The 13,413-nt window shown below is 48.9% G+C and overlaps 1 protein-coding gene across 2 annotated transcripts in view; it reads right to left on the bottom strand.

Moving 5' to 3' along the window:
* Nucleotides 1–765: 765 nt before the first annotated feature.
* Nucleotides 766–13,413, bottom strand: part of LOC108158260 (AF4/FMR2 family member 4) — a 46,522-nt gene continuing 33,874 nt past the window's right edge. Inside the window, exons 1-6 of one of the 2 annotated variants that reach the window (XM_033388952.1) lie at nt 6,287–6,953; nt 4,818–5,894; nt 2,006–4,719; nt 1,769–1,928; nt 1,237–1,405; nt 766–1,173 (exon numbers count right to left, since the gene is read on the bottom strand). In XM_033388952.1, the coding sequence (XP_033244843.1) occupies nt 909–1,173; nt 1,237–1,405; nt 1,769–1,928; nt 2,006–4,719; nt 4,818–5,894; nt 6,287–6,851 (4,950 nt within the window). In that variant the 5' untranslated portion in view covers nt 6,852–6,953 and the 3' untranslated portion in view covers nt 766–908. Of the gene's footprint in view, nt 1,174–1,236; nt 1,406–1,768; nt 1,929–2,005; nt 4,720–4,817; nt 5,895–6,286; nt 6,954–13,413 lie in introns of those variants that run through there. The other variant, XM_033388934.1, reaches the window with a different exon arrangement.

The following is a 13,413-nucleotide window of genomic DNA, read 5'->3' as shown; positions in this document are numbered from 1 at the left end:
ATCATCATCAGAAAGAAGGACACAGTGTTCAAGAAATGTGAACTAAATCACCGAAAAATAAAATAAATACATTTATAAAACTTAATAACAAAAGTATCTGTGCGCGTGTGCGTCTATATGTGAGGGTTGGGGTTGGGGTTGGGCGGGAAGTAAAATAAATAGTTTATGCAATAAAATGTAAGATATTTTTGTTAATGCTCGCTCTAACGCTCTAACGTTCTAAAGTTCATTCCTATACCTCATTCTATAACGCGCGTTTCCTTCCTGCCTTCCTTCCTTTCTTTCTTCCTCTTACATCTTTCACATCCGTTTTTCACATCGTAATTCAAAAGCTTTCGCCTACATTTTGGTCATGTGTGTGTGTGTGTGTGTATATGTCCTGCCCCGACAGAGGTATACATAGTGTATATATATATATATATCTATATACGTGTGTGTGTGTGTGTGGCGTGTGTAATTGGGGCAACATCGGACAGCAATTTCCATATCCGCGATCCGAAACGCACAAACGACAGTTGGATAGGAACAACGAATACAGTCGCAAATGCGGTACGATAATTGCTGCTTAAGCCGATCTTTTCCCCACAGATAGTAGATATCTTTCAACAATGGAGACCCAAAAAAATATCTTTAACAATACTGTAAACTGTAGACTGATCAAAACAATTTCTATCTCTCATCGTTCAATTCTTATGCCTCCTCTGATGCATCATCGTCTGTCTTGGGCCTCTGTCAGGGGCACTCGTCTTCCTCCCAAACACTTCGTTCAAATTTATGCTAATTTTTATTATACCAAAAAACATTTGGTATCCTCGTATCCTGCCATCTCTACTCGTTTCATCGCATCATTGGCTTAGAATGAGGCCTAAGTGTATGCTAAGGATCGATTAGCTAGTGCCAGCCTTGCGCTAGCTGTGGCTAAACGCGGCGAGCGCACTCTTTTGGGGCAGCTTAAGCAGGCGGCGTGTCCGAAACTCGTAGGCACGGCGACAGAACATGACAAGCTCCGGATTCGTGTGCTCCGGCACTGTACGCACTGGATAACAATTGACGATGGCGGTGCTGGTTGCGCTGGCAGTGGCGTTGCCATTGGCGATAGTACTGCACGGCCGACGCGGCACAATGCTGACATCCTCCACATCCTCCTCGGCGGCACGCAGGCGGCGACGATATCTAAATGAACACCAAAGGCGTTTAAATGACTGCACAGAGGGCATTCGGTTTCCCCACACTCACCTGCAGTACTCGCTGAAGGTTAGCACATAGCACTTGTCCTCAATGCAGGCCACCGAGTTGTGATCCCGATGCCGTGAGGCATACACCTCGTCCGGGCAATCGTTGCGCTGCCGGCCCTGATCCGTATGCTCTGGCCGATAGTACCACAGTAGCGACATCATCATCTCCCCTGAAAAAAGGATTACGATCCAGATAAGATTTCGTTTTATAAAAATACATATACTCGTATCTTATCGGTGATTAATAGCCCTGTTCCCCTGGGACACAACAGCCGAAAGTCACTGTACAGATTTCCCATAAGCGAAGATACCTGCGCCACGAGATATTCTGCTTATTTACGATGAATCTGGTTGCAATCGGATCATTAGAATAGCCAAAATATGTCTCTCTATTCCTCTACTTTCCTCTCTCTCTCAAAGAGCACCACCTTTCTCCTCTTCCCAGGGGAAGTGTAAAATTCTCCACTCAAACGATTTACATTCTAATTTTCGAATAAATAAATGCAGTCAGAGCTCTCCCTAGGGCTTCTTACCATCTTCAGGATTCTGCCAGAGATGCGCCACCTTGGCCACATACGGCAGCTCATTGTCCTCGTTAGCCTTGAGCAGGACACAGTCCCGGGTCCTTATGATATCGCCCTCCACATGCCGCATTGCCGGATAGCAGGTGCGCAAAACCAACGGATCATCGCTCTTCAGGGTAGAAGGATACATTTGTTAGATGCGATTCGATTTCAATTAGGATTGAGTGATACACGTGTGTGACTTACATTAAGAAAAACTGCTCCCTGGAAGGCCTTGCCCGCCCACATCCAGCCGTTGTTCCACTTGGGCACCACATTCGCCTTCGTCGCTGGGGGCTGTGTCTCGTCCAGCTCGTAGCTAACTCCCCCCGGTCGATGCTTCTGGCGCTTGCGGTTGCCAAATTTGCAGCGGGATCGCGCGCGCTTCGTGTGCGTCGTGTGTTGGCTTTGGCGTGACGTAGATACAGATGTAGTCGCGGGCGTAGCTGTGGGCATTACTGAGGAGGCAACAGTGGCTGCTGCTGCTGCTGCTGCTGCTGCTGCTGCTGTCGGCACCAGGAACTTGTGTTGCTCCTCGGAATGTTGCTGCTGCTGCTCCAGCTTTTGAGCCTGCAAATCCGCTGTCTGGTACTCATTGTTATTTGTCTCTGTCGATGGAGGAGACGCTGACGCTGACGTAGACGATGCTCCCGCGGCTGCTGTTGAGGTTGTGGCTGCTGTTGCACTCTCCTCCGCTGAGGCTGCTCCTGCTTCAGCTCCTCCTTCTTCCGCTGACGCTGCTGTCACCTTTTTGCCCTTCGCTTTTGCCTTGCTGTTGCCCTGTTTTCTCGACTTCTTTGCCGGGGGCTGCTCTGTGGATGACGGCAGCGGCTTCTTGGTTTCCGACTTGGAGCGCTTCTCAGCCGCCGGCTGGGGTGCCGCATGGGCGGTCAACAAAGGTGAGGGCGCGGCATAGATACCGCCACTCCCCACTTTCCCCTGGACCTGCACCTGACTGCGACAGCTGTTCAGCTCGGGATCACTGAAATACCCCCGACTGTGCGACGTGTCCAGGCCCTCCAGCAGATGGAGGGCGGCAATCTCCTGCTTCCGTGGACGTGCCCGTTTGGGCGATGAGACACTGCCACTGGTTAGATTTTTGAGTTCCTCTTGGCCAGAGAAGCCTGCAGCTGCTGCTGCTGCTGCTTCCCCTGCTGCATCTTCTGCTGCTTCTGCTGTTGCAGCTGCTTCTGCCTCGCTCTGCTGCTGCCGCTCTTGGCGTTGCTGCTTCAACTTCTCGCGCTTCTGGGCCCGGATCCTCTGCTGCTGGCGCTGGGCGAGCAGCAATTGACGCCTCTTGGCATACTTGGCTGGTGCTCGGCCGAGCCGCCGCACAAACGTCCGGCCCGGACACAAATAATTGCGCGGTTCGGCCTGCTTGATCAGGCTCTTGTAGCTGTGGTGCGTCTTCGGGGGTTTGCCTGAGGACGAGGCAAGCAGATTGATGCGCTGCTTGCTGGGTGCTGGGGCCTCTGCTTCTTCTGGTACTTTTAATTCTGGTTGTGTTTCGGGTTCCGGTTCGGGTTCGGATTCCGCTTCTGGCTCCGTTTTGATTGTGGGCTTCAGATCCGGCAATTGGCTGATATGTGGTGTGCTGTTAGCCAGACGTCCGTCATCCTGCTCGATTTTGATTTTGGTCTCTGCTTTGATTTCAGCTTTAAGTACAAAAGGCAACTCTGGTTCTGCTCCTGCTCCCGCCCCCGCTCCCGCTCCTGAATGCTTCTCCTGCTCTAAATCCAGCTGCTGTTTCTTCTCCTCCTGCTCCTGCTGTTGCTTCTGTTGCTGGTGCTCCTGCTGCTTCGGTTGCTGCTGCTGCTTCTGCTGCTGCTGTGCTGCAAACACCATCTCTCTGGCCATGCTCTTGCCAATCCTCGCCTTTCGCTGCACTCCACCAACTCCTGCTCCTGCTTTTGCACCTCCGGCTGGCACTGCGGCTGCTGCTGCTCCTGCTTCTCCTGTTCCTGCTGATTGAAGCGATGGCGGCGGTGGTGTGCTTGAGGTCAGATCATACGCCTCAATGTGCTGTTCCCTGTGACTGTGACCTTTCTCCAGGGTCAGCCCCAGGTCCATTCCCATTCCCATGCCCATGCCCATTCCCATACCCAGAACCAGCTCCATTTCCGTCTCCTGGTCCTGATCCTCCAGCAACTTGTCATCGCTGGCACAGTAGCTTTCGGGCGGCGTGGGCGGTGGCATCACATGCGCCTCGTACTGCATCTTCTGCGCCACCTGGGGATGCGAGGGGTCGCTCTTCAGCTCCGTCTTGACCAGCATCTGGCATTGCGTTCCCATATTGTTGGTCGTCGCTGTGGCAACGGCCACGGCTGTTGCCGTCTGCGTTTCTGTGTTTGTTGCGGCTGTGGCACGTGTGCTCTCTGCTGTTGCACGCATCTCCTCCGTGTTGGTTGCTGCTGTGGCACGCATCTCCTCCGTATTGGTGGCTGCTGTGGCACGCATCTCCGCTGTGTTGGTCTCCTCCGTGTTTGTTGCTGCTGTTGCACGCGTGTTTGTTGCTAATGCCTCAGTGTTGCTGTTGCTGTTGCTGTTGCAGGCGTAGCTTTCGCTGCTACTGCTACTGCTGTTGTTGCTGCTGTTGTTCATGTTGTTTTTGGTGGCATTTTTCACTGGGCCTCTACTGGTATTCAACGATGTTGCTGTCGCTGCTGCTGTTGTGGCAGCGGGGCTCGGGCTGCTGCTGCTGCTGCTGTTCATAGAACCCTGCAACATAGTGCTGCAGCTGCTGCTGCTGGCTGTCTTGCTGTTGCTGCTGCTGCTGCTGATGTTGTTGTTGCTGCTGCTGCTGTTGCTGTTGTTCTGTTGGCTGATGTTGTTGCTGCTGATGTTGCTACCAATATGAGGCCCAGTATGGACGTTTTTTGGACACGATTGTTGCATTGGACACGGACACTGCGGCGGATACTCTGCAAAAGGAGGAGAGACACACATATTAGAAAGGACCTCAACGGAAGGATGTTCTCCTGGGACTGGGACTCTGCCTATGAACCATACTTTTCCTTACCCATATACGGTCCCTGGAGGCCGCGTGTATAGCACTGTCCGGCGGCACTCCCTGCTCCTCCCGGACTGTAGCCGGCGTAATAGCTCGGGGGCCCCGGATAGTGCTCCAGGTGTGGCGGCTGGTGAGCCTGCTGCTGTTGCAACTGTTGCTGCTGCAACTGTTGCTGTTGCAACTGTTGTTGTTGCTGCTGATGTTGCTGCTGCTGATGCTGCTGCTGCTGCTGGTGGTGGTGATGCGCAGGCACCAGTTGACTCCCTGCCGGACCCACTCCCACTCCTCCCACAGATGTGCCCTGCTGCTGCTGTTGTTGTTGCTGCTGCTGCTGCTGCGGACTGGTCGCTTGGGAGGCTGCTTGCGGCGGTGGCGGCGGCTGCTGCTGCTCGTACAGCTCCGGGTGTGTTGGCGGATGCGGTGGCCCTGCGTGCTGGTAGTACGGATAGCGTCGATAGGCGCCTGGCGGCGGTGGCGGCTGATGAACCCCGGGATGGTGGCCCGGCGGCGGCGGACCCGTTTGGTAGACCTTGCTGGTAAAGTAGGGCTGATAGGCGGGCGGCGAGTAGCACATGACCTCGCCCGGATACGGCGAATAGTAGTTTGGCGGATAGGCCGTCGTATAGTGCATCTGAGCCGCGTGCATTGAGCGGGAATACGGCACGCCCGGATGGCCGGCAGCCGCTGCGGCAGCGGCTGCCACGGCACTGGCCGGATACGGCTGAGGTTGCGGTGGTTGCTGCTGCTGCTGCTGATGCTGGTGTTGCAGGAGATGTTGCGGCTGTGGCTGGTGCGGCTGATGCTGCGACTGGGATGCCGCTGCTGCTGCTGCCGCCGCCGCTGCTGCTGCTGCCGCTGCTGCTTGCTCAGCTGCCTCGGCTGCCTGCTGCTGCTGCAACTGCAATTGCTGCAGCTGAGTGGGTGAGCCGGAGCCCGACTCCTCTTCCTGCAGCTTCTTAAGCGACTGCTGCTGAAGCAGATGATGCTGCTGCTGCTGCTGCTGTTGCTGTTGCTGCGACGGTGGTGGCGGTGGTCCGCCGGCAATCACATGGGGCGAGATCAGCGGTCCAGCCGGCTGATAGTAGCCTGAAAGAAGCAGAGGAACGGAAAGGAATCTGGTTAGAGCATCATCTGTGGCTGATTGTGGTGGATCTGTGGTGCAAGTCGAAGCAGAGGTGCAATTGCAATTGTGAAATGTGGCAACAATGCATAAAGTGAAAGTTGGCCAGGCCAAAAATAAAAAAATAAAAAAAACAAACAAACAAAACAAAACAAAAAAGACCCAAACCAAAACCAAAACCAAAAAAAAAAAAAAACCAGTTAAGCGGCTCCATCCAGCCAGCAGCTGGTCGTGCAACAATCCCCCAGTATCCCTCCCTGGTCTGCCCCTTGGGGGAGGGGGGTGCAGGCACCCCTCTTCCTCGCCCCATCACCTTTTTCCCCCCCAGTCCAAAGCAGCTCCCCGCTGAATGTTTTACCTCTTCCCAGCATGTGGGCCGCATACAAAATGTCGCGAAAATGATGCGCCGCATGCTGTTGCAGAAATGTGAACGATTCGGCTATGTTGGCGGCCAAAACAGCGGCCGCTGTTGCATCTTCCTGTGGCCCCTGTCCAGGTCCAGGTCCAAGTCCAGGTCCAGTTCCAGTTCCTCCCGCTCCCATTCCCCCCGTTCCAGTTCCGGCTGCAGCTCCTTCGGCCGGACCCTGCATCATGGCAAAGACAGAAGCTGCCGGCGACAGCGAGGAGGAAGAGGAGGCCGACGAAAGGTTGGAGCGTTCTGTTTCACAGGTGCCGCTGCTGCTGGTGCTGCCCACGCTGGAGCAGCGCTGGTGCTGATGCTGCTGTTGCAGTTGCAGCTGCAGATAATGCGGCCTCTGTGAATGTTGCAAGTGCTGGTAGTGTTGCTGCTGCTGCTGCGGCGTTGCAATGTGAAGCGTTTTGAGGAAATCTCCAGAGAGGGACAGTCCCAGTGGCGGCGGTGCTGCTGCTGTTGTTGCAGTTGCGACTGTTGCTGGCTTTTTTGTTGTCTCTTTTAGGCGCATTTTTGGACCGACCTCTTAAGACTCTTTTCCAGCTTGTTCCTTCCTGCCTTCCTTCCTTCCTTCCTTTCGCTTTCGTTTTTCTTTTGTTTAATTGTATTTTTTGGTTTCGTATACAAAATATATATATACATATATAGATGTATATATATTTTTTATGGTTTTCTTTAAAACTACTTCTATTGCTTTATGTTTGATTCCTTCTTTGTTTCTTGCTTGTTGTATAATTATTTGCTTTTGCTTCTTGTATATAGGCCTTTGTATATAATAATATTCTTGTATATAGGGTATACTGTCTGTATGTATATGTACTTTGTATATAGTATATGTATATATGTATTTGTATCTTGTATATGTATGCATATATGTCAACAAGGAAGTTTCATTGTTAAGGCAACAGTTTATGTTTTTTTTTTTTTTAATTTAATGTTCTTTCTCTCTCTCTTTCTCTTTTTCCCTTTTCATTCGTTTTCCATTTGCATTTCCTTTTTCCTGGGTTTTTTTTTTAATTATTATTTTTTTTTTTTTGATTTTTGTAGATTTTTCAAAAGTTTTTTACAAAAGTTTCTGCATTTCAATAGCTGAAAGACACAAGAAATTCGTTTAGTACACACACACAGATACACCACAACACACACACACACACACACACTCCCGTTAGTGTACGATTTGATGCGTTTCTCGGAACACCTTTTTTCCTATAAAACGCGCGATTTGAGTCGACTTTTAAGGACGATTTTTAATGCCGTTTTCGTTGGATTTTTCCGCGCGAATTTTCAAAATTGGTTGTTTTTTCAGCAATTTTCTTTTTTCCAGCTTGCATTGGGTTTTTCGATTTCCTCACAAATCCCTTAAGATTTTGTTTTATTTCATTTATTTTTTTAATTTATTTGGCATTTTTAAAACTTGCACAAATTTATTATTTTCTGTTGTTCTCGTTTTATTTTCTCCGTTATTTGCAAATCAAAGGGGGCGGGGGCGGAAGCGGGGGCAGCGGGTGCATATTCGTATGCAGGTGCAAGAAGAATAGAAGTGTCGTGTCAGCGGGGGGTCGCACGGGGCGTAGTGTCTGAGAATTGACATATCACAGAGGTAGCAGCCAGTAGCACAAATCGACGCCTGGGGGCGACACCTAGTCAGGGGGGGTGGGCTGGGGTGGGGGTAGCAGCAACCGCAACGAACAGCTGTTTAAGTCATGGGCACACATGCTCCCTCTCTCTCTCTCACCGCAGTCCCACTTAAAGTCCTTTCCACACTCTCACTCACAGTTCCACCCCACGACAGAAGGCTCTGTCACATGCCAAGGTAAATCAAATCGAAGGTAAGGCACCCTTGCACTTTTGGGTAGATTGAAGAGAGGCCGAGAGAGAGATACAATACAGGCGGTACCTTCGGTTAGAGATACCTTGCCCTACCGCACTCTCCATCACACTCCCACGCAAACCATAAACCTCTCCCACTTCCAATCCATACTCCTCCTCCCACGCCAACTCACTCTCTCATTCCCTAATTGTCTGCCTGTCGTCGCCTGCTCTCGGACCGAGTGCGTGCGTACGTTCGGAAGAATCGAGAAGCCGAAAAGCCAAACGACAACAAACGAAACGAAGCCACCAACAAAAACAATACCAACGAAGTTTCAGCGTGTGAAAATCGACGCCAATGGTGACTGAGAAGCCAACGGCAACGGCAACTTCGCCAGCGACAGCGACAGAGGCATCGGCATCGGCACGTAGCACTTTCTGGCAGTGACGTCACACAAGCATGATTGGTGGAGGAGGCAAAGAGGGCCATGGAAGACGATAATGATTTGGTTAATGATTATGATAAGCGGATAAATGGCGTTTGTTCTTCTTCCAGGTGGAAAGAAGGGAACGGAATGGAATGGAATGGGAGTTTAGCCCATTATATTTACTTCTCTGGGAGAGGGAACGGAACGCTATTCAACGTTAAGGAGAATGGAAACGGGTGCCCAATCTTCTTTATTGAAGAACAGCCGAGCAATTTCGAAGATGCTCTGGGAGATGGAGAAAGAGAGAGCACAAGAAAGAGATAGAAGTAGAGATAGTGTAATCAGACAAGGTTGCTTCCTAGGATGCATTCCTAGAGAGCGCTCCAGCCACAAGACCCACAAGGCAACAGATAAATTGTTTTAGAAATGCGTATATTCGGAATTCCCGTCATAGGGGACAGGTCCGGAGACCTTCGTAATCTCAAAAAAACAAAAAACCCGTGTCCAAGGAACAGGGACGCCGGAAACCTTTGGTAAATGGAGTCCATTTTCTAGATGAGAGAATGCTGGAGAGCAAACGAGCGAGAGACTTGTGGGTGTCCGTGTGAATGCTAGCGAGTGCCATGGCACGTGCAGCTCTTCGTGTTGTTCGTGTTGCACGTGTACATATGATGTATCTTTGTGTGGATACGTTTGTACTTTTTTATGTCAATCGCCTGTCAAATGCAATACGAAATTGTGTAAAATAAACACAAACGAGAACAACACGATTCGAGCCGGCGACAATTCGTCAATGGTTGCACTTGACCTACACACACACATAAATAGAGAAAGAGAGAGAGGGAGAGGGAGAGAGAGTAGTTGAATGCTTCGAGTGGGAGAGCATGCCCGCCCTTGTGTCTGCCTGTCTGTCATTCTGCCTTTGTCACTCAACAAAAAGCCAGTGCAAAACGGCATTAGGTATAGAGTCAAAGGCATAAAGGAGGAGTGAGTAAAGTCGGGTCGGAGGAAGCCGTAAATACGCTGAATACAGTCTGTCTCTTTCCTGTCGGGGTTCTGGCATTTCCAACCAACCCGCGGAAAGATATCCGCCCAGAAACGATGACATCCAATGAACCTTATTTGAGAAGAAATATATTCTTGAGACTAGAGAGAGCTTGGTGTCGGAGCGTCATGCGGCAGTGCTCCTCGGTCGGTGGCTTTTCCAAGATGTCCGCCCAGAAAAGCTGACCTCCAATGAAGTTTTTTATTTATGAAAAATAAAGAGAGCTTGGTCTCGGAGCGTCATGCGGCAGTGCTCCTCGGTCGGTTGGCTAGCTGTCGCCTATATAGTTCTATGTGTATTACTATTATTCCAAAGTCAGACCGTCAATTTGAACGTATATCAAAGGGAAGGGAATGGAATAAGTGTAGAAACTTTCGAGTACTTTCGAGACAGTCTCATTTCGTTCTCATTTAGGTGATCTTGATCTTCCATTTGGGTCCATCGTTCATTCGTCCGTTCGGTGATTGCTTATCGATTATAATATCGAGACTGGAAGTCAACAGACTTCCACGGTATGTAATATGATGTCTCATTTGAAGAGATTCTTCTCTATAATTCCACATGTAGCTATCCGATTATATCTTTACACATATTAGAAGTACTTTATCGATAATTTATCGAACTCTTTTTCGAATCTATAAATCAATTTAGTTTCTACTCAATTTTCTACTTTTCTTTGTTGATATTCAGCATTTTCTGCCTTTTCATTTCCTGCTTCCTCTCTGTGTGTGTCTCTCTCTCTCTCTCTCTCTCTCTCTCTCCCTCATTGGGTTTCTCTCTGTCTATACATGTCTTTTCCACAGCATTATTACCTTCTTGGCTCTTACCACTTAGTTAACGCTAATCGGCCGCTTATGAATCACGTGAGAATTACACAAAAATGTGATAAAAGCAAAACACTTTGGGGCGGCACCACAAGGCACACACATGAATGTGAGACACCTTTTACAGCACTCTCTCTCCTTCCCTCTCTCTCTCTCTCTCTTTTCCCCCGCCCCTTGCCGTTCCTAGAGAGTGCCTCCCTTGGTATCCCTTGGTATCCCCTGTCACGGCATCTTTTGGGATCGTGGTTCGGGCAATTAGCGGGGAAACGCTTGCAATTAAGGGACCGGTGCCAGGCCCACAACGTCATCGTCATCGTCATCATCATTTTTGTGGCATAACCAACTAAGTGAATAATTACGCATCATTAAGTGCACGCAACATGTGCCACGCCCCCAAGACAAAACGCCCACCACAGCACCTGCTACTGCTACTGCTGCAACGATCGGGGGGCATGCAACCAAATAAGAAGAACATAAGAAAAACACCCGGAATCCTGAATAGCCCCAGATACCGATTCGCGCTTTCCTCGATAAAACCGAAAGAAAACAAAAACAAAAAACCAACATAAAACGAAGCAACTTTCACCTTTCTCCAATCGAGAGACAAGCCAAGGAATTTATGAATCCATCGAACAAAGAGATAGTATAGCATCCATATACTTATTTCATTTTATCTTCCACTTAAAACAGATATTTCTACATGTATTTCAGGTGAAAGGTGAACAGCAGGAGACAGCGGAGACAGGACCCATCTAAACAGATTTATATGCCAAATGGTTCGGATTACATCCTCTAAATGGCTGTACGAACAGTGAGCCCCAAGATCCCCAGATCCCGAGAGAACAGGGATCGACAGACAAGACAAAATCGAGGCTAAGGCTATGGCAAAGAGAAAGAATCAACTTCGAAGCCATCAAATACTATAATTAATGCCTAAGCTTAAGTCTTAGCCTCCCTTTTGTGGCACTTCCCATAAGCGAAAGGAAACCTCGGTTCCGCGGCCTTTTGTGGGCCTTTCGGTAAATGAAACAGCTTTCGCATAAGCGAAAGGAAACCGACGAACAGAGAAGCCCATAAGCCAGCCAGTGGGTCATACAGACTCATTCGATGCGAAAAATCGCCCCAAAGGGATGCTGGTATTTTAACGATAACAAAATCGATCGATACATTGATAAGAGAATTTGAAAACTCCAATTTTTAGATCGTAAAAATTGTAATAATACGACATTTAGTAAACAATATAATACGAGTCCTTCGAAAACAATCCAATCCGTAGAACATATGTATACATATATCCACAGGTATCTTCTCTAAGGTTCCTCTTTCTCTGTCCATCTTTTGTGTGGTTTTTCCTGGAGGACGGAACTGAGTGGCGTGCAGCCAAGAGTAAAAGTCAAATATTGTAATTATGCAAAATACATAATTTACTTTTGGAACTAACAGCTGAACAAAAAAAAAGAAAAGAAAAGAAAAGAATGAAGAGTGGCAAGTGGCAGGCAGAGCAGCCGCATAAATGATATTGAAATTGCCGGCAAAAGATAAGGAAACAGCAGGCTGTCATGGGGCAGAGACAGAGACAGGGGCGTTACCCCTAATGCCGCTCAAGAAAACTGAAATAAAATTCAATTAAATTGCCCGTCCGTCCGCTCGCTCCTGCCCGCAACGCTCTGACGGACAGGCCAAGAGCCAGAGACAGAGCCAGAGCCATGGCCAACAACAGGTAACAAAAAAAAAAAACAGAGGCAACAACAGGTAAGAGCAAAAGACAACCACCGGAGGAACGTAGAAAACAATATTTTGCGGTTTTGTTTTGGCACCTGCCACAAAAGCCACAAAAGATCCACAGAGTGTGAGCGAGCGAGAGATGTGGCAGGAGCTGGGGGCACACGAGGAGTCAGCTGTTCCGCATCGACATGTGCAACACAATTCCGTTTTCTGGGATTCAAAAACCGATCTCTGCCGAGAGGAGAGAACGAACCAGCAAAGTGGAACAACAACTGCCGGCTGCCGCTGCCGCTGCCTCATCCCGGCCCGATGCAGGAGCAAGTGGGCGTGTCCTTGTTCATTATTCACTCTAGAGTACACAGCGGATCTGTGAGTGGAGTGGAGTGGAGTGGGGAGTGTCGTCTCGTGTCGCGTCGCGTCGGGGGATCTCGGACACATTGCGCACTTCCTGGGTTCGTCTCAGGTTTCGGGGGCACCCCTCAAAGGGTAGCCGATGCAGAGGGTGACCATGAATATGGTGTACACTCACGAGTACGCTCGTTTGTGGAATGTAGACCTAAAAGGTGTGGATACGAATGTGAATCCATCCAAAAGATATGTGAAATGCTTGGTTTGAATCATTAATTTTAAACACTCATGAATATATTGAGTGTATATGTGAATGAATGCATGAACATGCTCATGAATAACTATGAATACACACACGTGAATAGAGTGGCAGCTCTGCCGAATGCTCTACAGAAAATATCACCAAAGAACAGGAGTTTTATATACGAGAATGAATGAAATTTGTGAATAAATGCGAGTAGGCACACAGAACCCACAGAGAGGGATGATATGTACAGTGAATGCACTCGTCTCGTTAATTGAATCAATGAGTCGAACAAGAGATTCATTGCAAATGAAGAATGAATGCACTTTTCGGAATGCGGTATGGAATGGTATAGAATGAATGGCTTACAAGTGCATTTATGAGTAAAGTGAATGACTTGCGAATGAATACATTCAGATAATTACAACAACGAGCAACACACGTATAGAAAACAGAAACAACGAATAGTAGTTGAAAACATTGAGAGATTCAGAGAAGACGAAGAAGAAAAATGAGATGAACAAAATACTCACACTTCTCTCTCTCTCTTTCTCTCTCACACTCTCTCTCTTCCTCTCACACTCTCTCTCTGACCCTCTCTTGCCCACTGTTTATTTCTCTCTCCCACAAATCTCTTCTCAGCCCCTGCT

Source organism: Drosophila miranda, chromosome XL (assembly GCF_003369915.1).
Source record: "Drosophila miranda strain MSH22 chromosome XL, D.miranda_PacBio2.1, whole genome shotgun sequence".
In the NCBI taxonomy this organism is placed as follows: domain Eukaryota; kingdom Metazoa; phylum Arthropoda; class Insecta; order Diptera; family Drosophilidae; genus Drosophila; species Drosophila miranda.
This window is presented reverse-complemented; position numbering and strand designations above follow the sequence as displayed.